The sequence below is a fragment of the Sciurus vulgaris genome, assembly GCF_902686455.1.
Source record: "Sciurus vulgaris genome assembly, chromosome: 12".
Taxonomy (NCBI): domain Eukaryota; kingdom Metazoa; phylum Chordata; class Mammalia; order Rodentia; family Sciuridae; genus Sciurus; species Sciurus vulgaris.
The window spans coordinates 11,852,290-11,879,859 of NC_136473.1; the positions used below are offsets into that span (position 1 = coordinate 11,852,290).

The window sequence follows — 27,570 nt, forward strand, 5'->3', positions numbered from 1 at the left end:
TACAAAATCTTTTTTTCATTTGTTATGTTTTCTGTTTATAAAACCTGGCATTGAACATATACTACAAGTGAGGATAAACAAGGAATATATTAAACTCTGCCTGTTGGAATTTTAATTCATAATAGAAATAAAGGTGATGATGTATGAGAGGAGATTTGCTATAGCATCTTTTTTGTAGAATTAAAATAAAGGTGATGATGTATGAAAAGAGATTAGATAATGCAAAATTTCATGCGCTTCAATACTGGCAGATATATAATTATCATTACTAATATCTTTGTTAATACAGCTATAAATGAAGGACAAAGTAAGAACATAATGTCAAGAGATAGTGGCAAGACTTTGGCAATTCTCACTTCATATTAAATACTTCAACAAGTAATGATTTTCCATTGTGCTACTTGTGAATTACGGAGATCTTAATATGATAGGGTGAGCTTCTAGTATTTGCAAGTATCTCTTATAATCAACAGTCTTTTCAATCTTAATCAAGCATTATGTAGCATGTGATGGACACTGAGCAAATAATGAATGAATTAGTTAAATGGAAGTGACATTGCTAGCAATATACTACACACCTAAAATCCTTTTTGTATTGGTCAGTATCTGAGTTTGACCTGATACTAAACATGGCATAAATGGAGATGTCCTCCTGCACAAAGTAAGTAAATGAACATGGTGCATTCTCTTTTTGCTTTCCCTGAGAATATGAAAACAGAAGAGATTTCTTGGTTTTAGTAGATATAGTGTAGGGGTAAGGGAGATACATACAAGTGAATTCTTGTGTCTGTCAATTCTTTGTGTTACATTCTCTACAAGAGAATAAAATTTGAATAATTTAGTTATAAGTGTAAGAAACATTTCCTATATACTATGATCATGAAAGTAGAAGTGTCAGGTTCTATCCCACCGGGGAAATATAATGGAGCACTTGTTTAGTCCTATTGAAATGGAGTCACTTAGTCTGTTACACATTTTTTTTTTCATTTTAGTGCTGCTGACCATCCAAATTATCCTTTTGCTGATGAATATTGATATGGACACCTTCGTCATATCTTCTACTAGTATATCCGACCTTGATAGAGATGTGTGAGATGTTAAGATACTGATGATTAGATGCATCACTTCTGTTATTCCATGCTTCTTAGCAATTCCCATTCTGCTACAGCAAGGATCACTAGTCCACTAAAGAAGGCACTAAGTTTTCACAATATTTGAAAACAAAATAAAATTTCATTCCTCAAGATACTTACCTGCACTGTCTCTATTATATTTATGTTTTGTTTCATTTTGACTCATTATGAACAAAAATTAATTAGGCTACAAGCCTGTAAGCAGGGATTTGGAGATACAAAGTTCTTTGGTGGGAGTAGAGAGGAGCTTTCAGGTTCTAGCAAATTAGCTGCTGATATTGATTAGTTAGTCTTTTTCCAACCCATAGTGTAATCCCCAAGAGATTGCAATTATATTATGGTTTTTGTTCTGCAAGATGAAGCACACAGGACAAGGATGAGCAGCAGTCCAAGGGCTCCCTATCTGCAGCTCAAGGAAGAGAGATCCTGGAAACTGGAGAATGATATTTTCCTTTTATATTATTGTCAAGGATTTGAGATGATAACCTGCGAGATTAACAGAATGAAGATTCAGATGTGCTAAGGAGAAGAGGGCAGAGTTGAACACTCAGCTGTTTGGGAAATATCTTTCAAAATGCTTTTGTTTTGTTTTTTGGCAATTATAATTATACATAATAAAAGATGCATGATGCCAAATTCATACACGCACATAACATTTGATTAGTCTCATTCCTCAATAATCTCCCCTTCTTTGTCCTCCTCCCTCTCCCTGATGTGCTTGCTCTACTTTGCTTAATTCCCTTCTATTATTGTTATTTTAATTCAAATGGTGTAATGTACATTTATATATGTACATGATTTGAAATATTGATTTACTCTACTATATACATGCATGGTAAAAGTATAATAGTGTAGGTATTTCTTTCCCCGGTTACTTACACATACATCTGTTTGCCCTGCCTCCTTCCACTCATTTTTCTCCTCTACTCTGTCTGACATACCACAAATATTCTTTTGATAATTTTATTATGGAGATATAAAAGAGCTTTTTACATACTTTATTCAATGCCTCATTAGAGTCATGATTAGTATTCTTAAGAAAAACTGAAACAACTTTAATTACAATATGTTTGGAAATTTTTATGTCTGTTAGGATGCATTTACTGAATGAAATCTTATAAATGAGTGGGAAAAGTAGAACATAGAGTGATTTGAGAAAAGGTTGGATTAGAAAATCTTGAATTTGTCCCATGGAAACATCAAGAAACCATTCAAGTCTTATGAATGAACACTATAGAAGATCTTGGAAGTTTCAGTTTTATAAAGAAATTAGAAAGCATGCAATAAAGAAAAATGTGGTTCCAAATGGCAGACAATGTCAGTGTGTTTGCCCACTATTGCCAAAGCTGCCTAGCAATATGGTCTTGGTGCATGTGTGGTGTCATCAGAGCTATAAATTTCTACCCTCAAAGCAAAGTAACTGTACTTAAAGTCACTGCAATTTCTTTGGTCACAACCTTTGGAAGATATTGGGTAACACACCTGTGCTTATCATCTCTAAAACAGCTTGCTTCATCCTCCCAGCCAGGGAGACAGCTTAACCTCTTTGATAGTTTCTGAAATTAGATGACATGTCTCAGCAGATCAGGAAAACAGCATGTTACTCAAATTCCAGAAAACACCAGATTCCATGGCACATGTAAGATGCAGAAAATAAATTTTAAGTTACATAATGAATGGGCCACATTAATTAGGTGCCATTTTATGTATCTTAGATAAAGTTTCCCACAAATTCTTTATATACCATTGAAAATAGAAGATAGTGAATATTATTTTATTTTAGTCGCTTTTAATGAAAATAATTAGAATAAGTACCAGTAGTCTTTTACAGTGCATGGAAAATGTACCGTGATGCTAGAAAACTGGAGGACAAAATTCAGGCCCTTTGCAACATTGCTGCAGCTTCTGCACATACAGTGGCCAACCAAAGGGGCTTATATTTCCAGGGGGATTCAGCAGCTTTCAAAGATTCTTTATGCTCTTGGATGTAGACAAAATGCAGTAAGTGCAGGGGATTCAAGTAGAAATTTATTATTTTCAGCGGTTACTTTTGTTTGGATATCACATGTCAGAAAATCCCATAAAATTATCATGCTGCCTTAAGCTGATAGACAGGTTTAATTTCATATCAGGTTTATTTATACATGAGTCTAAAATTTCTCCCATCTGCTCCTGTCATTTCTCTCTTGTGTTTGTTGACATGATTTTCAGGCTGGGAGGAGAGCACCAAGCACAGCAGTGTTATTCCCAGTTGAGAATGAGAAGTCAACTCTATAAAAAAAAATTTGTATAGAACAATAGAATGCTTGTAGAGAAGCCCCCACAGGATTCTTCTCATATACCATTTACTAGCGCAGGGTTACAGTCCATTTCACATGGTGACCACATGATAATGCCAATGAAATTAACATGAGTAAATCAAAGAAATAATCTTTTGGAAAAGGGATGATGGGGAGATAACCAACTCAATCATTGTGTCGTACTGAAAAAATTAATTATTTCCATAGATTTGAAGATTCCAGTTTTGTCTAGACCTTTGCCTGCTTGACACACTTAAAACCTTGTAATATCTTAAGATTTAATTCAGAATTAAAGAGTATGAGTCTTTGGGTTCAGACTCAATGTGAGATAATGGGTACTTGTAAATAGAGGAGTGGTAAGTTCTCCTTTGAGGCAAGTTTACTCTATAGTTGGTACTAGGTAAGATAAACGGGTGAAATTGACAGGCCTCACCCAGCAGCAGATCTGTTAGAGGAGACATGTAGAGACAGTGAGAGAAGTCTGACCAACTTTCACTTTCTTTATTACTTAATGCCATGTGAATACGTCAGCTTTAATAGGAACTTGACAGAGGAAAGAGGAGAGACTCAATGTCCTCAACTCTGATGGATCAGGATTTTGATGAATGGAGATGTAGTAGAAGCAACAGAGCAAGAGACATGCATAGCATGGAATAAAGTTAAAATTCCATTTCAGTTATCTCAAACATAGTTTATGTATGAGTAGAAATTTTTGGAGTTGAAAATGCCAAAATCTGATAGCTTCAGTTGTAAGCATGAAGAATGACAGGTTATATCCACATATCTTGGGCAGACACATAAACTAAGAGAATGAAAGGAGTGTATGAAGAAATGGTTTGGTAACAGAATGCAGATGATAGCAGACTGAGAGGACCACATTTAAGTCTTAGGCAAAAGTAGAAATTCACAAATAAAGTACCTAGTACTACATTTTCCCACAATACATATACATGACATCAATATTTCTTATAGAATTATTAGGAATTTAAGTGTTAGTTCCGCTCACAGTGACCTGCATCAGTTATCTCAAATTTTAAACAAAGTAGAGTTGAATTTCCTTTTACTTCATATCTGAAAGCATCAGAACCTAACATTTTTTAATATTATGATGGTCAACAATTTATACAACATGACAAACAGCTTTTATTTATTTATTTTTTTTGTTATTCATCTGCTTAATGTTACAATATGGTTCTTGCTTAGCCTTTATAAATGTAATATTTTCTCTTTGTTGGATATTTAAGTTCTGACAGAAAATTTCCATAGTTTGGAGAATAAGCAAAAAGAGTCTGCTGACCTTCAGACTTTTCTCCAGTATATATACCACAGGACACCTGTCATCATTTTAGCAAAGTGTGACAAACCTCTTTTAATATTTTTTTCCATATTCCAAATTAAACTTGGAATTCCAAGGTAGGAGACATCTGTTTCCCTCTTGGAGACCCTGCTGAACAGCTGGGCTGATCATCATGGATGTGCACAGCAGGCCAACCTCAAAGGAGAGACAAATTAGGAAGTGTGTGTCTCAGTGTAAACAGGGATTTGTGATCAAAGGGCCTACTGAAGTTGTTTGCTCTACATTTTGAGAAAGTAGACCCCTCTTCAAATACTTTCCAGACTTTAACTGGACTGTAACTTTATCAAAGTTACAGTATTCTCAATATAATTGCTTATGAGAACATAAATGTGTGGGTTTATATAATACATGGATTTATGTGTGCAAATATATGTCTATAATATAGGAATAACTCTTTTATCTCAGATATAATACAACAGTGGTCCTTTGCAGAATATGGTAAGATTTCTTGCAGTGGAGGATTGGTTGGCTATATTTTAGACACAGAAATTTTCTTTAGAATTTATCATTTGAGAATCTGAGATATTTATGGATGAATACAAACTCCTTATATGATATGAATGTTTATATATGGACATAAGATTTTATTTCTGTTGAAATCTGGACATTTTTGTATTTCTGTGATTTAAATTGGGTTTTAATTTCTCAATAAACTCCAAGATTCTATAGCAAAGCTGAGTTTAGTATGGAAGGTGGGTGAGGTTGCTGACTAGTGAGGTGTGGTGGATGTGGAGCAAAGGTACTTTTCCCTGTGTCGAGGACATTCAGGGAGAGATTTGGGTGCATGTCACCATGTCCACATAGACCACCTGGAGGCCAGGATCAGAGCAGAAAAATAGAGAAGAGAGATGGAGACAATGTCCAGGAATTGCAACTCAGGTAAAGTCAAGAAATACGATAATCCAAATTGTATTTCATGGGAGCATTCAGGCAGAATTTTCATAGTATATGGACAAAGAGTAAAGATGCTGGGCTCTCAGTGAGGTTTGTAGCACTGAGCAAAATCAGTTTGAGACACAGGTCACTAGGCAGGTTATCTGCCATGAAATTCTTTTGTATTTAATTTTCTAGGTCACAGCATTTCACTTTATACAACTGAACCCTTTTCTTAGATTACAAAAGTGAAACATTAATTGTAGAGGACTGAACAGCATAGGAAGGATTCAGCAATCACTGACTCCTACTTTTCAGAGAGATCATAGGGTTCAGTAGTATCATTTGAAATGCATTTCTAGAGCTCTCATTTATTTATCCTTCACTAAGCAGTGTGCCTTACCACCATTTTAGTTCACATTTGTAGGGTTGCACACTCATCAGCAATAAATATTTTCTTACAAATCAAAAAGAGAACATTCAGAAAATATATTGCCAATGAGAAAGCTATAAAGTCTATTTTGTTTTCAAATTTAAACTTTGATTCTTTTTCGAGGGTCAAAATTTGAAATGTGCCCAACGGTCCTTTTAAATTTTCTGTCTGTGCTTGTCTGTGGGGTAAGACAGTTCATTTTATCAAATAATGTGTGCTTGTGAAAGGGCTTTATAAAACAAAATCTAAACCACAGTAAAATAGGATCTGTCTGAAAAGTACAGCATTTCAATTTCTGCAAGGAAACACTTTTTCAAATTATTAAAGTGAGAAAAATTCCAAGGGTGATTTAAAAGCAAGTACTTGATTACTCCTCATATCACTATGCAGAAAGAATGACTACTTACAATTTGTAGAATTTCCTAATTTATTATGCATCATTCATGAACACATTATGTTGTTGACCATTCTTATTTAACCCAATTAAAAACTTTTATTCTTCTTTGTAATAAATGTTATTAATAAACACTCATGTTCAAATCTTAATCATTTCATATATTCCATTCAATCTGTGTATCAACATTTACACAACTCTTCCCAGAGTCATAATAACATGATTTTTCCAATTTTTAACTTTTTTGGACAATTTTGAATGATGTAACAAATAATAAAAACTGTCTTGATTTTGCATCTTACATATTGACAATTTTCTGATAGTTACCTAACATGTGAAAGGCATGATGAACTTGAGTCACTGGTAACCCACTACAAACTGAATTCCCCTGGCTCTAATTATTTGACTACCACTGAGCAGATGTCACAGTGAATGCAGTTTTTACTGCGCACTGGACAGGTCTGAATCCTCTTGGAAATTGGTAGTTAAATTATGGAAAATATGTTGCCACTGAGAAAATTAAAAGTTTACCTTTTGTTCATTTTAACATTTGATTATTTTTCTGAGACTCCAAACAGTGCTCCATAACCTTGTATAAAAACTTTGTGAGAATAGTGTATGATAGTTTGTCTTTTCTAATCATGTATGATCAAGGGGCTTATACTTGTCCAAAATAAATAAATAAATATATAAATCAGTATAAAAAAACAAAGAAAATGCAAATAATAATAATAATAGTAATAATAATAATCATAACTGTGCTGTGAGTTTCCAGGATAACAAATTGTCCACAGTGGTTCAGTCTCTTACTTATTTATAATACTTTTGTAAGGAGTAAATTTCCAAAAATGAACACACTAATCACTATGTAGTCATTGACTTGAAATTTCTCCCATATGAAATAAGTTAACTGGTTCCAATTTTCTTCTATCATGTGGAATACTGCTCTAAACTCTCTCTGCCTATATAATATTGGTGAACTATTAAAAATCAATTAGAATCACTTAACCATTAGACAAGCAATTAGTGCTTGAATTCCACTTATTTTTAACTCTGATTGCAAAGGAGAAGCAGAACCTGCTCAGGCTGCAGAGTGACAGGCAATGGATTTCAAATGTTAGTAAGTGGAGCTCAATGATGGTGACAGCATTCCTGGAATGGACTTTAGCACCTATGAAGTTCAAGAGAGAACAGCATGGAGTTGGGTTGAGGGTTGAAAGGCGACACAGGATGAATGGAATCCACTTTAGGCCATCAAGTACTTGCTTCCTATATTACTCTGGGGGTGATCACATGGTTCTCTTTTTCTCCAGGCTATACTTATTATATGTACAGTAGAGAGAGTTGTCAGACATTGTTCTACATCAGTCCCTGATGCTGCCTTCACCTATTAAGTTTTCTGAGCTCTCCCTCTGCCCCCCACATTTTATTCTACTCACAAACTTGATAGAATGATGAATATCAGAAATGGGTTTGCACTGGGACTTGTTTATTTATATACTTCAGGAAATCTTTTTCCTTCAAAGAAGCAAGATCAAGAGGCATTGGCATAGAAAAAGGCACTTGAGATAAGAAGCATAGAACAAATGGTGGGAAATACTTCCTTTTCACTGTGAGGAAGGTTTGAGCATCTCACAGATAGTGCTGGACCTTGGCTGAGTAAAATTTTCATGTACTTTCAACCATGGGAAATTTAGTTGAATGTATAATAAAACATCCTTAATGTATAATAAAACATCCTTTAGTTGAATGTATAATAAAACTGTGACCTTGAAAGAGTATTTGTGAATTACTGGTCATCATTTATGTGTGTTGTATTGACAAAAGAACATCTGAAGATGAGAAAGCTAAGTTCATTAGACTGGAACAAATTGTGTACTGTGGACACTTAATTATGTGACAAGAGATCATTTTCCTGAAGTTTGAATATAACATTTTTTCTTCTGCAAGACTTAAGGAAAAGTAGAGCAATTGTGATACATGTGAGAGGGCTTGTTTACATGAAGGGGGCTGCTAGAGCTTCAGTTGTACTTTACTTGCCTTTAAACCTAAGAAATTCAAGACTATACTCGTAGAGGGTAGTAGGACCCAGTATTGTATTCACTGTGATATCATGGAAACAGAAACATTCTGAAAATTTTAAAACAAAATGAGTGCATTTGATTTTCATTCTCATTCTTTAACATGTAGACTTGCAAATCATCTTCTAAATTTTGTAAACCATGTAATAATTGTGCTTTACACTCTTTTTATATCTTCCACAATAGTGAGTTATCACTGAGAGCTGACACTTATGTGAATAATCCCCTATGAGAAGAGTATAATTTCTTATTTGTAAGTGTATATCCTTGGAATATACTATTTTTTCCAGCCAGTGTTTAATTCTGTCATAGAGACACCATGGTGTGCTAGACTAGCATATTGCTGTTTGTTCAGGAGTCTATTATCAGTTTGGCACATTTCTGACTTCTAGAAACTAATTTTTCATATTTTTATGACACACAAAGATGGTGGAGGTTCCTAAACTTTAAACAGTGGAGTTTATTTATGTACTCTACAATTATGTTCATAGTCCAGTTATTTCAGGGCTATGAGTGATGTTGCCAAAAGACCAGAGTCAACACCTGGAGACTGCAAACAAGGCATACATATTAATTGAGGAAAGCATATGAGGAGGGCTCAGCGGTGGTAGACTGAACAGTCAGTTCCTTCCTCCCTCATGTTGCTGTGCCAAACGGGGCTTTCTCTTCCTCATGACATTTTGTCCAGTGAAACCTGGTTGGATGAGTGACACTTATCCTTTCCCAAGTGCCCTGCTTTCTATCCCATTTACTGCAGAGTAGTTTTCCCCTCCATTTTTTATTAATTCTTTTTTATTCATAATTAGAGTGTATTTTGACCTTCGTAGAAACATGGAACATACTTGATTCTAATTAGAGTCACAGTCTTTCAAAGGTACATGATGATGAGACTCCCTGTGGTGTATTCGTATGTGAACTACAGAATATCCGACAGATGTGTTCCACCCTCTTTGCTGTTCCTATGCCCACTCCCTTCCTTCATTCCGTTTTGTCTAAAACTCTTACTTCTATTCTTTTCTCTCTTCCCACCTTGTTCTGCGTTAGCATCCACAGAAAAGAGAGATCACTTGTCCTTTGGTTTTTTTGGAACTGGCTTATTTCATTTAGCATGATAGTTTCCATATTTGTCCATTTCCTGGCAATTGCCCTTAAGCCATTTCGCTATATGACTGAGTTACATTTCACTGTGAATCATAATTCACATTTTTGTTAACCATGTATCTGTTGAAGTGCACCTAGATTTCTTCCATAGCTTAGATATTGTGAGTTCCATTGCTATAAACATTGATGTATATGATTCATTGTAGTATGCTGATTTTAACTCCTTTGGATGCATAACAAGAAGTGGTATAACTAGGTCAAATGGGGATTTTGATTCCTATTTTTTTTGAGAAATTATGATAGAGCTTTCAAGAATGATTGCATCAATTTATATTTCCAGCAGCAATGTGTATTATAAGTTTTCTTCATATCACTACCAACATTTATTGTTAAAGTATTCTCTTTTGTTTTTGGTACTGCCAATTAAACTCTAGAGCACTCAACATTGAGCCAAACCTCAGCCCTATTGTTTGCATTTCATTTCAAGACAGGGTCTCACCAAATTGCTTAGCACCTAGCCATTGCTGAGGGTGGCTTGGAACTCCACATCATCCTATCTCAGCATGCTAAGTCAATGGGATTATAGGCATCCTCCACAGTTCCCAGCTTTTACTATATTCTTCATATTTGCTTTTCTGAATGGAGTCAGTTGAAATCTCAGTATGATTTTAGTTTGCATTTCATTAATTTCTAGAGATGTTGAATATTTTTTCATATACTTGTTGACTGTTTTCAGAAGTGTTTCTCACTTCCTTTGCCCATCAATTTTTGAAATAAATTTATGAATTTCTTTCTTTCTTTCTTTATTCCTTCTTTTTTGCGGGAGTTGTTTTCTGTGTGTGTGTGTGTGTGTGTGTGTGTTAAGCTTTTTTAGCTCATCGTTTATTCTTGAAATTATTGACTTACCATCAGAGTGAGTGTCAACAATTTTTCCCAATCTGTAGATTCAAGACAGGGGTTTTATATTTTAGGCTACAGGAGCAGTATCATCATCAACATTAACTTACTGAATTTGCTTATATGACAAATATACCAAAAAGTCATTGTCCTGACATACAAGCAAAATCATCTTTCCCCAAGCAATGTTGCTTGTCCTCAATTCCAATGTGCATGAAAGAAAGTCAGTGTCCTGACATAAATTATCACATACATTATAATATGACTATACCTCTATGCTGGGTTGTGTGAGTCATTTCAGAAACTCACTTAACTTGAATGACTTCTGGTGTCCTCTGATAAAAATGTGCTGTGATTTCTGTGTCTGATGAGGCTAACTGGGTGTCATGTTTCTGCAATTAACTAGGGAAACACAGAAAAAGCTGATTTGGGGTCTATTTCCCAAATCTAGATCTAAAACAAAAAAATGGCAAAGTTGAGTTATATGAGGTTGCTGCTTCTGACCATAACATTCAAAATTGCTCTTTGGCTAAATGTTTAACTCTCACATAAGGGAAAGGTGGGCATTCATGGTTCAGATTATAGCACATATCACATAATTAAGTCATCTGAAGAAAGCTTTGGGATATAAAACTCCTTCCATTCTAGTGCCTTGGCCATTGTGTTCACTATGAGTTACCTATCATGATATGATTCTCTAAATCATTGTTTTTTTTTTTTCCTTCAGATTCCTGATAATAGTATAACACAGGCCAGAAAAATACCTATAGAAACTGGATTCTGCCATATTAATTATGCTTTTGTGAACCAAGCAGAAGAGGAGGTAGGACTGGCCATTGGAAGCAAGATTGCAGATAGCACTGTGAAGAGAGAAGACACATTCTATGCTTCAAAGTTATTGTGTATATTGTGTAATGTAAAGGTTAAAGGGCAAGCTATAAATGTTATGAGGGGAGCAAATAAAGAGGCAAGCACACAGGATGGTGTACAGCAAGAAATGGCTCCAATGGGAAAGTCAGTTCAGTTTTATTTACTATTTCAGGGTTGTATCAAGTTACTTTAGACTTAGCTTCTGCAGATGCAGATCATATAACTTGCTTCCCATAATCCACTGGTACCAAATACTCCTATAATGAGATAACATCCCCAGGCCTCAAAGGCAGAGGAGTTACCGGATGTTTCTAAGCCAGACAAACAGAGGGCTCCTACTGTCCTGAGGAGTGTGACCACTAAAGGACTTATGCTCCTCCATGCTTTGTCATGGCCTTTAAATCTACAGTGTAAAATTACTGCAAAGTGATCTGAAGAAGTGAAAATTTTGTTGGGTGATCAATGGTTGTTGATCAGTTGTTGTGGAATGTGATAATTGCTATGTTTACTCACAAAAGAGAGAAAGTATCAAAAACAGGAAGATTTTAAATTTCTATTTACAGTCTACACACATATCTTTTTTGTTCTTCAATTTTCTTATTCTTTAATGAGTAGTATGATTTATTAATTGTGAAATCAAATAGAATTATGACCAGATTGTTGATTCATTATCTGCTTGTTGAATTTTTAAATTTTCATATCATTCTGAATATCAGCATTATATTTGCCATTATCAAAGACCAATGTAGAATATTTTTATTTGTAGCAAACAAGATACAGCTAAAGTGTATTAATTATTAAAATGTTCAAAATATGTTTCCAATCATATCATTAAATTAGAAAATACTAATTTTTAACTCACAAATTTAATGGATAAGGTAGACTAACCATAGCTTTGAAATATGTATGAAACACAATTAAGAGATCCAATAATATTAGCATGTATAAAATTATGTCTTTTATAATTCCTTTCATAGTTTGTTAATCAAAAATTATAATAACAAAATAATTTAGTTTATATGAGTAGTCAGATCACTGAAAACCCAAGACCTGAAAAGAATATCTTTTCTGTAATCGAATGTTTCTAATGAATACAAAAATAAAGGTCTCAATATGAAGTTCATAAAATCTCTCTAATATAGGTAATATATTAATTCAGTCCATTTTACATTCTTTAAACTCTGTAACTTTGGTACACTTTTCATCAACAAGAACTCATCCAATACTGTTTGGAAAGATCACTTTAAAAGTTTCATTTGACTGTGTTGACTTCTACCTTATTCATTTCCCAATGGTGTTGAAGGTAGGTAATTGTATCATCAAACCTATTTGATTTCAGCTTTCAGCATGACCATCATTACCATGGATGATTACATTAAGCTTCTATTATAAAACCATGTAAATTTAATTTGCATGAATTATAGCAACTCCAAAGGATGACTAGATATATGATTGGAAGTAATCTGAATGTTTACAGTTTATTCATCCATTATGTCTCTGTTATGACAGGTTTGTTTCTTTTTTGTCCTTGCTTGTTTTTTTTTTTTGTTGTTGTTGTTGGTGGTGGTGGTGGTGAATATGACATTGGAGAGTCCAAGTTACATGGTCAGTAATTTTGGTATGTACACCTCATCTTCCATCATCAATTTAACCATGAATTCAAACTTAAATGACCATAGCTGGTACACATATGTACACATGAACCCACGTGTTCCAGTAGATAAAGATTACTGTTTAGCCTGTGTCATGACTGAAATCCATTATTGCTAGGTATGAGTTCAATGCACCCATTGACATAACCAGTGAAAGAGAGGAATTTCCCTCAGGGAATATATAGGAACTGCAGAAGTAACCTAAGCCACCTAGAAGACCCAACTATGATACCTGAGAATATCTCTTTAAATTATACATATATGTATGTATAAATGAAATTAAACATAGAAATAATATGATGCAAGAAGTTAAGTGCTTAAAGATATTTCTTACACCTCCACAGGTAAACACTTTGTAAATAAATTCATGAATATAGAATGATGCTCCACTTAACTCATAGAGTATTAGTGTCCATTCCTTAGATGTAACTAGCAGCATTGCTCTGTGCGGACATACAAATTTGGCAATTTTACTTTTATGATTTATTCCCTTCCATTGAAGGGAAGAGCTTTCTTTTTCCAAGTGATGTAAATGAAAAAATAATATATAACTCATTGGATCTCTGTGCAGTATGAGGGGGGTGAGTGCCTGAAAGAATACCCACAGAGGAAGCCAAGATGATTAAAGTCAGGTTATGTTTTCCCCTGAAAATTTATTTTAAAAAATCATGATGTTTAAAAAAGAATTTTTTGTAGGGCTGTAGTGCAGAAACATTAAAGGAATGTAACAGAGAGAAATTGAATACAAGAACTGATGACAATAAAGATATGCAACTCCTGCCTCCACATGTGGTGAATCTGATTCCCTAAAGAAGTCACAGGAATTCTTTTATTGGATTTCAATACCTTGCCCTATAATTCTTCCCATTTTTTCCTTATCAACAATTTAGGGAACTATTTTGTCATTTCTTGACAGTGTTAGTGTTTCTCTTAACATATTTATCTAAAGAGAACATCAGGAAAATTACCTAAAATTCCATTGTTGATGAACCATTTAGATTCAGATTTCAGAAGATCAGATCAACTCCCCCTGGGAGAGGGGAGAATTTTATTTCTGGGAAAAATTCCACAAGATACTGATGCTGCTCTTCAAGGGGTCTGCATTTGGGGATCCCTATTTGGCGTGGTCCAAACTGTGCCGAGACATTTTTGCAAGTGGGTTAAGTGGTGCTTGCCTGTGATCACAGCAACTCAGAATGCTGAGGCAGGAAGACTGCACACTGGAGGCTAGTCTAGAAACATATTGAGATTTTGTCTCAATGTAAAAATATAAAGGATTAGGTATGTGATTCTGTGGTAGAATGACTTTGGATTCAACCCCCAGTAAACTACACTTCCCACTAAAGAGAAATATTTAACAGCCTCCAAACTAAGGACCTCAGGACTTCAGCCTCTGTCTCTTCTTCCAGGGTTGATCAGAGTTCCCCAGTTCCATTGGATGATCCAGTTCTTGGTGCCTTGGAAAAAAATCAGAAGCAGTCCCCAGCCCTGATTACCCTCCTCATTCAGGTACAGAGAAGGCTGTGGGCATTTGGCTCCTTACAAAGTATCCATCACATGGTGCTTCTTTGAAACATATAGGGACATTTTTTTGTGAGCCAAGTCAATATCCCCACCGTGTCCTCTGCATCTAAGACTTCAGGTGCTTGCAGAAGTGTTTTCTTTCACTCCACAGTGGGAAGGGCAGTTTAGCTAGATAGACTTAGGGTTGCATAAATCACAGAGATTTGGTTTTCATTATTGCCATCCATGTATTGTGTAACCCTGTTCAAGTGAGATTTTATCACTTGTTTTTCTTATTTTCTAAAATAAGATTTTGCATTGGGTGGTTTTTATTCTACAAATTATTATTTTATTTTGCATTTCCCCAAATCCTAAATATACAAGATATTTCTTCATTTTGAGGTTTTTCAACTATCACCTCTTAGTATGAATTGTCAGTTAAATGGTTTATCTTTTCATTTTTCAAGTAGGAGAAATTTTTTGAATCATTACTTAAAGCAGTTCCAAAACAAACCATCTCCAATATTGAGGTTAGTTCAAAGGACATTTGTTTATTTCGTGATTCTTTGATTTGACTATTTACCGTGGCTCAGCTTGAACTCACTGCATGTCTTCTAGCTACACTAGCTTCACTTGCTTTTATAATGAACTCCCTTATGCATCTGAAAAATAGTGTTTTCCATCTACTTCAGTCACGTTGCTCTGTTGTTTAGGGTGTCTGAGCAACACTCCATAGAACTTAACATTCACCAGTTGATGACCTAGGTTTCACCTCACCACATACAGCTGTCTGCAGTCAGTGAATTGATCCTTGGAGAGCCTTCATGCCTCAGCTCAGAATGAGCATATCACTGCCTCTGCCAGGTTCTAATGACCAAAGTCAGCTAGAGACCAGGAAAGACTTAAGAGAGGGGAAATAGACACTGTCTCTTAGTGAGAAAAACTACAAATTTACACAGGAATGCGTTTGGAGACTGGAAGAGGTCAATTATTTGGTAAGGTGATCTCAATTACGTATTCTGGATACAGCTTTTCAGCTGCAGATGTATTTGTTGAAACATGTTCTCCCAAATTCTACTTGTGCCTCCATTCTTTTGATACATTTTCTGAAACAAAGTTCCTACTCTTATTATTGTCTTCCTGCCTTTACTTTGTGGTTGATAAGTGCCATGTTTTTTCTTATACTGGAAACAGAACAGCATTCTATTATATTTCTTTATAGAAGGGTTATAGTCTTTAATTCCATATTAAATTTAACTGTAATTTTTGAACCAAACATGAAATAAAAATCCAAATAGACACGTATTTCTTAAGTGTCCAGCTAAATTTCCCAGAAGGAGGAATTACATTTCTGACTACTTTGCTATTATAAAAGATATGGAATCATTTTATCAATCTCTCTGCAGATTGTCTCATTTGTTTGAAATTGCACTGGACATCTCACGAAGTGTGGGAGGAAATTACTCTTTTAAATAAGATTTACATTCATGATTTTGATATAAAATTTCAGTATTTATCTAGTCTTTAAACATCTCACAGTGAATTGATCTATGAAGGCATTTTCATACATTGTGTTAGATTTGTTCATACAAGAGTGATAATTTTGATAATCTTTAAGTATCATATTCCTTTTCATTGAAAATTTGCAAATTTATACAAAAGTTCACAGAAGAATGCAAAGAAAATTATTTATCAAATTTTGCAATTGTTATATCATCTACATTTTGCTCTCTTGCCATTTTTTAAGTAAATCACCAAAGATTTAAGTATCCATTTATTTTACTATGTTAGCAATTGCTGAAATTGTTTTCATGTTTTAAATACCTCATATTTATATAAGGTGTTTCTTGGAGCTACCTTCATTTTTTTAAACAGGATATAATTAGTGTCTTAACAATTCATGAATTAAAATTGTTGAACAACAATCATTTATGGAGTTTTAACTGTCCATACATGAAATATAGAAGGAAAACCCCATCCTTAAAAATTATTGAATTATATTACAAATTTGAGAATATTGCCTCTGAACTTCTATGGGTCTTTAAGATACAAGACACTGTAATCTTGGAATAATATCAGCTTCATTTTGCTGCACCTTTGAGATCTCTTTTTGTCTGTAGTTGGTGCAATTTCTATATATCACATGTCAAAATTGATTTCTTTCTAATATTCACCTGGTATTTATTGACCATTTGAATGTTTGGATTGATATCTTGAATATCTTTTGGAAGCTTCTTGAATATTTTAAAAGCTTTTGCAAAAATGTGATTTCATTGAATTTCCAGAATTGGAAATATGCAGACAAATATGCTAAAAACTTTCTACTTGTGTGATAGGTTTTTGATTTTGAGTGAACTGCAGAAGACAAGAAAGACCTAGATGGCCTGAAATTTCTGATGTGTTCCCATGCAGGTGTAAGTAACTTTGGAAGACATGTGGCCTTTGTCTATTTCAAGTCTTTTCTGCCTTTCAGTGCAATATACTGATCAGAACCCCCACACTGCATTTGGCCATCAAAGGGCTTCAATTGAGTCCGTTGGAAGAAAATATGGTTCTCTGTTTGAATATATAGACATTTCAATGCAAAGTATAAAGATTTCTTGAGAAGCATTCACAAGCATGGGAAGAGACTCCCATAGCACAAGAAATAAATGCAAGAATCAATAACTGGCATAGATTCAAACAAATGCTTTCTCTCAGCAAAGGAAACTATCAGCAATGTGAAGAGAAAACCTACAGAGTGGGAGAAAATATTTGACACATACTTCATATAGAGCACTAATTTCCATAATATATAAAGAACACAAATAAATGTACACCAAGAATACAAATAAGCCAATCAACAAATAGGCCAAAGAAATGAACAGACACTTCACAGAAGAAGATATACAAGCAATCAACAGATATATATATATAAAAAAATGTTCTACATCTCCAGTGATAAGAGAAATGCAAATCAAAACTTCCCTAAGATTCCATTTCACCCCAAATAGAATGACATTTATCAAGAATACAAGCAACAATAGGTGTTGATGAGGATGGGGGAAAATAGGTACACTCATACATTGCTGATGGAGTTGCAAATTAGTGCAGCCACTCTGGAATACAGTGTGGAGATTCCTTAGAAAACTTGGAATGGAAATACCATTTAACCCAGCTATCACACTTGTTGGCCTATACCCAAAGGATTTAACATCAGCATACTACAGTGATGCAGCCACATTAATGTTCATAGTTGCTCAATTCACAATAGCCAGATGTGGAACCAAACTAGAGTCCCTTCAATTGATGAATGGATAAAGAAACTGTGCTATTAATATACAATAGAATATTACTCAGCCATAAAGAATAATAAAATTATGGCATTTTCAGGCAAATGGATGAAACTGGAGAATATCATGCTAAGTGAGATAGGCAAATCTCAAAAAAACAAAAGATAAATGATCTCAGTGATAAGCAGATGATGTTACATAAGGTGGGGTGCGATGGAGGCAAGAATGGAGGAAGGAGGGACTGTATACAGGGAAAAGATGGGTGGAAGGTGTGGGGGGAAGAAAAAAAACTGAATGAATCAAACATCATTACCCTAGGTAAAAATATGATTACACAAATGATATGCCTCTACTTCATGTATAAATAGAGAAACAAGTTGTACTCCATTCGTTTATAATAAAAAAAAGAAAATGAATTTTATAATGAAAAAACACCCTTGTTGAAGAGTATTGATAGTCATCAAAAATATCTTTACTCTTTTTTGTTTCTTTACGGTTGTGGAATCTGGGATCAGACGTATATTGTAAGTGAGGATAACTTACCTGTGGGAATTTTAATTCATAATAGAACTATATGTGATGATGTATGAAAGAAGATTAGACAATCATTATTATATATTGGCAGGTATATTTTATCATGATTAATATTTTTGTTAATATAGATAAAAAAGCAGGATGAAGTGGGAATAAAATGTCCTAAGAGACAGCAGCAAGAAATTGGCAATTCCTGCTTTCTATTAAGTATTTCAAGAATATTGATTTTCGGTTTTATTGTGCCCCAAGTATAGAGATCTAATATTTTATGGTGAGTTCCTGGGGATTTGCATGTCTATCTTATAAACAACATTCTTTCCAAATCTTAACCTATCTCCATGTCATGTGTGATAGGCTGTGAGCAAATAATGATTTAATGAAATGGAAGTGAGATTGCTAGCAATATACTGTACACCTCATATACTTTTGGTATTGTTCAATATCTGAACTTGTCCTTATACTAAACATGGCATAAATACCATGGCACACATATCCATGTCATAAATATCCATGTGTAAATGAAGTAAATAAACATCACAAAATCTGTTTCTGTGTTCACAGAGAATTTGAAATAAGAAAGGATTTCTTTGATTTGGTAGGTTGTTGACGGCCGTCTTGGACAAGATGGTGCCTGGCAGTGAGCCAAAGTACGCTGGCTATCAAAATAAGGAAGTACCCAAAAAGGCTGCTTGCTTACTAGTTCCTTGGAGACTTATGATGTGTTAACACCAAGCTCAAGGATTGGCTATCTAATATCGTGCCGTGCGTGGACTGCTCATGATTTATATTGTGTAATGCTGGCATTCCTCTGCATGCTCTCCTGCATGAGAGAAAGCTTTGCTATAATTGGCTGATAAGCTAGGAGCCTGGGGGAGGAGAGAGGGAGAGGGAAGAAGAAGGGAGATAGTGGCAGAACAACGGAGGCAGAAAAACAGGGAGGACGAAATAAATCTCATCAACTAAAGATTGGTGGTGTCTCCTTTCTCCACGCCAGTTCCACTGTGTGGAACAAGTGGTGGCCTGTATGGGGAACTTCTTTCTCCTTCTGCATCCTCCCAGGTAAGTAACTTAAGGTAAGCTATAGGAAAACTAAGTAACTTAAGGTAAGCTATAGGAAAACTGTAGGATAACCTCCTGGAAATCTCTGGTCAGAGTGTTTAAGGGGGAGGTCACATAACCCTGGTGGAGAGGTCACATAACTCCAGGATGGGGTCACAAGTATCATGAAATAAAATGATAAGAATCATACAAGATTTGCTTAAGGCTAATGGGACTGCAGTAAAATAATCTTCTGTAGCAGCATATATAACCACACTATCCAAGTTTAGTCCTTGGTTCTTGGAAGAGGGAGTCCTAAATATTCCACAATGGGAACATCATAAAGAGGATCTTATCAAAGCAGAAAAGCAATCCCCGTTACCCAGAGGTACTTTTCCCATGTGGCAGCTCATTAAGGAATGTCTGACATCTGAGAAAGGCAGAACAAATCTTTAGTAGAAGAAGGAAATATGTGTCTGGAAGAGATAAAGGAACAACTAAGTGTAACTTCTCATAAAGAGGAAAAAGAGGAGGAGGGGCTTACAGGGAGGAATTAGAAAGAGCATCAGGGACACAGTCGCCCCCATCAGCTATGTCAGGAAGGAATCCCAATCCCTTCCTGGAGGCAGCAGCTCCCCGCCAGGCAGCCTTCCCTCCTGCATCCCCCAAAGTACCCCTGGGAGGAGTTAGCTCACGCTATAAATCAGATGGGTTTCTCACCCCAGGGAGAGGAAACCCCCATTAAAGAAACCTCAGCAGTCCCACAATTCTTCCCTGTGCTAGAGGACCTAAATAGACAAAGATTCCACCAACCTCTGGATTTCAAAATGGTAAAAAATTTTAAGGAAGCAGTAGCTACGTACGGTCCACAGGCCCCATTTACAAATAGTATGCTGGAATCAGTGGTGGGGCTAAACCTAGTGCCAGAAGATTGTAAAAGGCTATATAAAGCTGTACTATCAGGCGGGCAGTACCTAGTGTGGAAAACTGCATGGTAGGAAGCCTCATTAGAAATGGCACACTGTAATGCTGCCACAGGCTTTTCCCAAAGAAATGTAGAAATGCTAACAGGAGAAGGAAACTGTGAAGGTATTCAGCAGCAGAGTATTTACAATCTGGGGGTGTACGCACAAATTGCTGCTGCTGCCACTAAAGCCTGGAAATTAATTCAAGGGACAGGAGATTTACAGGGGCAGTTGTCCAAGGTGATTCAGGGAAGTAACAAACCATTTGCAGATTTTGTTTATAGATTAATCCAAAATGCTGCTAGAGTATTTGGGCATTCAGAACAAGCAATGCCTTTAATAAAACAATTAGCTTATGAGCAAGCAAATAGATGGTGTAAAGAAGATATAAGACCATGAAAAAATAAAGATTTAAGTACCTATAAAAGGACTGCAGGGATATCAATGATGCAGTCATAGTAGGGCAAGTAATAGCTGCTGCTCTTCATGGGCCAAATCAGGGGCCATTAGGAGCTAAAGGAAAAGCATGCTTTAAGTGTGGGCAAGAAGAGCACTTCAGAAAAGATGCCCTGAAGGACCCACATGACTAAAGCCCAGGGAATGGCAAATAGTCCTACTATGTGTCAAACATATGTTGGCCGGGCTCTATCACAGATTAGACAAAATTTTAAAGAACTTTATTGTCTCCATTATATGGATGATATTCTTTTGGCTCATAGGGAACAGGAGACTTTATTAGGGGTATTTGACAATATTATTGAGACCCTAGGAAAATGGGGATTATATGTGGCCCCAGAAAAGGTGCAAACCCACAGCCCTATTACCTTTCTAGGGCATCAAATATTAGATACCTGTGTTAGGCCCCAAAAGATTCAATTAGCCACGGAAAACCTTAAGACTCTAAATGTTTTCCAAAAATTAATAGATGATATAAATTGGATAAGGCCAAATTTTGTAATTACCACTGGTCAACTTAAGTCTCTGTTTGTTATTCTCCAAGGAGATTCAGACCCTACATTCCCAAGAAATTTAACTCCTGAAGGTAGAAAAGCCTTGCAGTTAGTAGAACAAGCTTTAGAAAATGCTCATAGTGATAGATTTGATCTATCCTTGCCTTTTAACCTCATAGTGTTAGATTCTGAATATACTCCTACAGGTCTATTGTGGCAAACTTGACCCCTGATATGGATCCATTTGCCAGTGTCCCCCATAAATGTTGTTTCCCCATATCCTGTGATGGTAGCAAATCTAGTTACATTAGACTTAAGACAGCCCTTCGAGTTTTTGGGGTTCATCCTCAGACAGTTATTGTCCCGTACATGGAAAAACATATTGAAATACTAGTTAACAATAATGAAGATTGGGCAATTGTCTATTGTTCCACCATGGCCACATTTGATAATCACTTGCCAAGATCATCTATTGTCAGTTTCTTCAAAAGACATCCTGTTATTTTCCCTCAGGTTGTTAAGGCTCAACTTATCCCAGCAACAAAAACAATCTTTACAGATAGCTCCTCCTCCAGTACAGATACACTAATTTCTGATAAAGTACAGACTATTATTACTTCTCATAAGTCTGCTCAAAAAACTGAACTAGAAGCAATAATATCAGTCTTACAAACATTTCCTGAGGAACATTTAAATATTTATACTGACAGTCTCTACATGCCCAGCTTGTGCCACGGCTTGAGACAGCTGGACCCACTAGTCCTCAATCTACCTTACATCAATGCTTTTATCAGTACAAACTCTTCTGTGGGCTTGCAAAGAACCTCTATATAGGCCATATCAGAGCACATTCAGGCTTCCCTGGGACTTGAGCTCAAGGAAATTCTACTGCAGACTCAACTACTCGAGATCCTCATGTGTTTAATATTGTGCAAGAAGCAGTTAATTTCCATAAAGATTTTCATGTCAATGCTACTACTCTCAAGATAAAATATAACATTACAAAAGAACAAGCCAGAAATATAGTAAAACAGTGTCCTGCCTGTGTGTGTCATTTATCTGATCCTCATAGCATAAATGAGGGGGAATACTTCCTTTACACTGTGAGCATCTCACAGAAAATGTTGACCTTGGCTGAGTAGAATTTTTCATTTGCTCTCTCTGGTGGATGAGACCCGGGGCCCAGGGTTATGCCACATGCATCTAAGATGGCGACTGGCAGAGAGCCAAAGGGTGTGCTGAATGCACCTTGAGAAAAACAGGAAGCGTTTACCATTGGTTGTGTGATAATTAGTTCAGCCACCTAGTGCGTGGACAGATATATCTTATATGTATGCTTGAGCTCATGATCACTTGACCTTTAATAGGATTGGATGGACATATCTGGTTATAATTACTTATGCATGAGACCACTTATATATTGAGGGCATTATCTGAATAAAGCGGAAGCTGCTTCATGAACCTCTGAAGTGTACGTGTCATTTGTCCCGCTGGTCAGCAGCAAGCGGCAAGTGGCGGCAAACCACAAGTGGCGGCCGGTACAGGGAATGGTGAGTGCTCAGGTAAGTAAAAGACAGTTTCACTAGCATAATTAATGAGAAGTTTTCCCTATCTGAGGAAACAGTTGCCTTATGATTTTAACAGAAGATTCCCCTACAGAGGGAATATAACGAAGGAGTCCCCTAGAGAAGGAATGTAATGAAAGGCTGTCCCAAGAGACAGCGAAGGACGTCCTGTAAGTAAATGGATATGTGTAAGGTGTTATTTGTGTTACCTTTCTTGTTTTGTTTCTGTTTGTTGTTGTTGTGGCGATATGGACTTTAGTTCATTTCTGTATGACTTCCAAAAAACCAAAATTTCAAGAATGGTTAAGAGAAGGGGAAAAGATATTAGAAACTGTAAATGAAGAACAATCAAGTCGAGCTTCTGAAAGAGAAAGTAGATGTTCAGACCTCTGTGCCTCCGCCAGAGCATTATTAACTCCAGAGATGAGAGTACAACCAATACCAACTTCGGTTGTCGGCCCATTACCTAAAGAAACAGGGGGACTATTTCTGTGGAGGAGTTCTTCTGCTTTAAAAGGATTAAATATTGTCCCTGGAGTTATAGACCCTGATTTTACAGGAGAAATAAAAATCCTTGCTTCTTCACCAAGAGGTGTAGCAATAATAGCTCAGGGAGATCACATAGCACAATTGTTAGTCTTACCCAGCTGCCATGATCAGTATCCATCAACGAATATTATTAGGGGAAATAAAGGATTAGATTCTACTGGCCAAAATATGGTCATGTTAACATTGGATTTAAAAGATAGACCTATGACAAAGTTAGTGATAGAAGGCAAAAGATTTGAGGGCTTCTTAGATACTGGGGCTGAAAAAAGTATTATCAAAATTACAGAATGCCCAAAGCCTGGCCACTTCAACAGGCAGATCAGACTTTCAGGGGATTGGGAATGGCTTCCAATCATAACAAAACTGCAGCCATATTAAAGTGGAAGGTGGCGAACCAGGAATTATGTTCTGATACTGCCTGATGTAATGCAGTTGCGGGCAATCCTCAATGGAATCTAAACATGCTGACAGGCCAAGGACCATATGAAGGGCAAGGTAATCAGATTAATTTCCACCCCAGTGTGTATCAACAAATTAACCCTCAACTTTTAATCTATCATTATATGGATGATATTTTGCTAGCTCATAAGGAAAAACCTGTCTTAGAGCAATGTTATAATTCCTTACTAAAGTCACTGGACACCAAAAGCTTTCTGGGATCTATCATAAACTCAACTATGGTTAAACCCATAAAAAATTATCATTCGGGTGGACAAACTTAGAACTTTAAATGATTTTCAAAAACTTTTTGGTGATATTAATTGGATTAGACCTTACCTTCATTTACCCACCTCAAGTTTGGGCCCCCTGTTTGATATTCTTAAAGGTGATTCTGACCCCCTTTCTAAGCGGGTGCTTACCCCTAAGGCTCGAACAGCTCTCAAGCTTGTTGAAACAGCTATGGAAGAGGTTCATCTTGATCGTATTGACCTAGCTAAGCCTTTATCATTCATTGTCTTGGCCACAAATAAGTTACCCACAGGAGTGTTTTGGCAAAAGGGTCCTATTCTATGGGTTCACATGAATTATGCCCCTAACAAGGTCTTATCCTTATTTACTGAATCTGTGGCAGAATTAATCCTTAAGGCATTAACAGCTTGGGACATAGTCAAGTCTTGTACTAAATGTGTTACACTTATTCCTAACCCCTCGTTAGGAGTAAATCCAAAAGGGCTTCAGCCCAATCATATTTGGCAAATGGATGTAACTAATTATTCAGAATTTCGAAAACTAAAATTCATTCATGTGTCTATTGATACCTTCTCAGGATTTATTATGGCCTCTGCTCATACTGGAGAAAAAAACCAAAGATGTAATAACACACTGTTTATATTCTTTCTCCATCCTGGGGTTTCTGAAACAAATTAAAACAGATAATGGTCCTGGATATACGTCCCAGACCTTTAAACAATTATGTTCCACCTTTGGTATTCAACATGTCACAGAAATTCCCTACAATCCTACTGGACAAAGCATTGTTGAGTGTGCCCATTTAATGCTTAAAAACATGCTTTATAAACAAAACGGGGGAATAGGGGCATTGTACAGATTCCCAAAAGACAAATTATCTGTTGCCTTGTTCATCTTAAATTTTTTAAATCTCAATTCTGAGGGCCAATCGGCTGCTGACCGTCATTCAGAGCCTAATAAAAAACATATCTCAAGCGCTCTGGAAGGACATTCTATCGGGACAATGGAAAGGCCTGGATCCAGTATTAATCTGGACCCGAGGGTCTGTTTGTGTTTTCCCACAGGATGCACAATCGCCAATTTGGCTGCCAGAGAGATTGGTCAAGGCCTCAACAGAGACCCAAAAACAGGAAGAAGATGAGGAGGCTTCTCCCGCTGTTGGTGTTGGCGATTTCTCACCAAGTTAATGCAAGAGACTCGCGTGAATTATGTGGGATAGTAAAGACGTGGCCCTATCCTGTACCCCTTACCAACTCTTCAATTCTATATCCTCCTATTTTTACAACAATTGGCCACATCTCTTCAATCCGCTGTTCAATGGGGAAAAGAATGGTTTGTGTTTTTGTCCGTGGGAGGTTTATTCTGTGTTGTACCTGTTCTGTGCATATAGTGTTTATACAAAATGTGTATACATCGGCGCGGAGAAACAGCCATTATTCACCAAGCTCTCATCGCAATTGATGCTGGCTCATCCCCCCAAGTCTGGATAAATATGCTGCACTGGTAGTCAAAGACGGATAAGATTCATGGGGAGCTCATACCAACCTAAGACAGGAAATGAGGGCTAGAGACCCCATAGTTCACGCGAGTCTCTGGCATTAACTTGGTGACTAGAATCAGGAGATCATGGTAGGACATGGGATCATGTTAATTTTCATAAGGATGTTGCTCTGCCGTGGACAACCTAAGACAGGCACGGTCTCTTTTATAAACAGACAGGGGAAGTGTGGCGGGTGAGACCCGGGGCCCAGGGCATCCAAAGATCGTGGCTGGCAGAGAGCACAAAGGTGTGCTGAATGCACCTTGAGAAAAACAGGAAGTGTTTACCATTGGCTGTATGATAATTAGTTCAGCTGCCTAGCGCGTGTACAGATATATCTTACATGTATGCTTGAGTTCGTGATCACTTGACCTTTAATAGAATTGGATGGACATATCTGGTTACAATTGCTTATGCATGAGACTGCTTATATAGTGAGGGTGTTATCTGAATAAAGCAGAAGCTGCTTCATGAACCTCTGAAGTGTATGTGTCATTTGTCCCGCTGGTCAGCAGCAAGCGGTAAGCGGTGGCAAGTGGCACTCTCAACTGCGAGACATGTAGTTGGATGTGTAATATAACACCCAGATAAGTCAAAAGAGGACTAAAAATGTTACTTGTCAATTGTTGGTCATTGTTTGTGTGTACTGTTTTGACAGATGACCTCTGAAGTGGATCAAGCTAAGTTTCGTTGACTGAATTATACTTGTATTCCAGTATCATCCTCTGACCATTTATTGTGTTATAAGGGACTAATTCCCTGAAGTTTAAATTTAAATTCTACCTTCTGCAAGACTTAAGGAAACATCCAGAGAGCAACTGTAAGAACCTTGACTGATTCGCTTACATTGTAGGGCAAAGCTGCATGAAGGACACCAATAGGGTTCCAGGTGTAATTCAAGTGCCTTTAGACTTAAGAAACTCATGACTAGAATCAGCAGATGATGGTAGGACATGGGATCATGTTCATTTTCATATTATAGAAATTAAAGATTCTGAATCTTCCACAAAAGGGAGTGAATTAGATTAAGGGCTGTTGATTTTTGAATAATCCCTTACAAGGTGAGAGTAATTTCTTACTTTTAAGTCTATATCCCTAGAGTACACATTTTTTTCCACCTAGAGTTTTATTCTTTCATACGGAGATATGATTGTGTACCAGATGTGATAGAGCACACTGCACTTTGCTCAAGTGCTTATGATCAAGCTAGCCCCTTTCTGGCATTGGGAAACATTGATATTTAATTTTTTTTAACACACAAAGATGATGGAGGATCCTAGAGTATGAAAACAATGGAGTTTATGTATTCTGCAGTCAAATTCATAGTCCAGTTATTCCAGGGTGAGCCTTGAGACTGCATACAAGGCAAAAATTCTTATTGAGGAATGCGTAAGGAAAGGGTCAAGCAGTGACAGGCTGAACACACAGCAACTCCTTTTTAACATTGCTTTGCCAAGCAGGGCTTCCTCTTCCTTATGGCATTTTGTCCAGTGAACTCTGACTGGAGGAGTGAAAACTATTATTTCCACAGTGCCCTCAGTTCTATCTCAGTTACCACAGTCAGAGGGATTTTAATATAAAATTTTTAGTTGTTCTATTTAATTATACATGACAGTAGAGTGTATTTTCACATGCTTACAGAAACATGAGGCATATCTTATTCTAATAGAATTCCAGTCTTTCGAATGTGTTTGATGTAGCGATTCCCTGTGGTGTATAGATATATGAATATAGGAAAATTGTGTCAGATTGATTCCACTGTCTTTCTTATTCCTGTTCCCACTATTTTCATTTATTCCTTTTTGTCTAAAACTCTGAACTTCTACCTTACCCTTTTTTCCACCACCCCATTGTGTGTTAGCATCCACAAATC

General features: G+C 36.3%; 1 protein-coding gene, 2 long non-coding RNA genes and 1 pseudogene across 7 annotated transcripts in view; 3 read left to right on the forward strand and 1 right to left on the reverse strand.

The window, feature by feature from the left end:
* LOC306642121 overlaps positions 1–27,570 on the forward strand; it is a 770,670-nt gene that overhangs the window by 509,483 nt on the left and 233,617 nt on the right. The window lies entirely within an intron of this gene.
* The window catches only part of LOC306641334 (aldo-keto reductase family 1 member C4-like), a 295,086-nt pseudogene that overhangs the window by 120,005 nt on the left and 147,511 nt on the right, over positions 1–27,570 (reverse strand). The window lies entirely within an intron of this gene.
* The window catches only part of LOC306642112 (estradiol 17 beta-dehydrogenase 5-like), a 179,704-nt gene that overhangs the window by 15,079 nt on the left and 137,055 nt on the right, over positions 1–27,570 (forward strand). Inside the window, exon 9 of one of the 3 annotated variants that reach the window (XM_079107582.1) lies at positions 993–1,244. The exons of 1 other annotated variant lie outside the window; for it this stretch is intronic. In XM_079107582.1, the coding sequence (XP_078963708.1) occupies positions 993–1,035 (43 nt within the window). In that variant the 3' untranslated portion in view covers positions 1,036–1,244. Of the gene's footprint in view, positions 1–992; positions 1,245–27,570 lie in introns of those variants that run through there. One more of the 3 variants, XM_079107583.1, reaches the window with a different exon arrangement.
* Positions 12,695–17,107, forward strand: LOC306642120. 2 transcript variants are annotated; one of them, XR_013758391.1, is made up of 4 exons: positions 12,695–12,742; positions 13,788–13,883; positions 14,501–14,600; positions 16,931–17,107. It is a non-coding gene; the product is annotated as an uncharacterized lncRNA (long non-coding RNA). The 2 variants fall into 2 exon arrangements; XR_013758392.1 differs by lacking the exon at positions 12,695–12,742 and adding an exon at positions 13,030–13,057.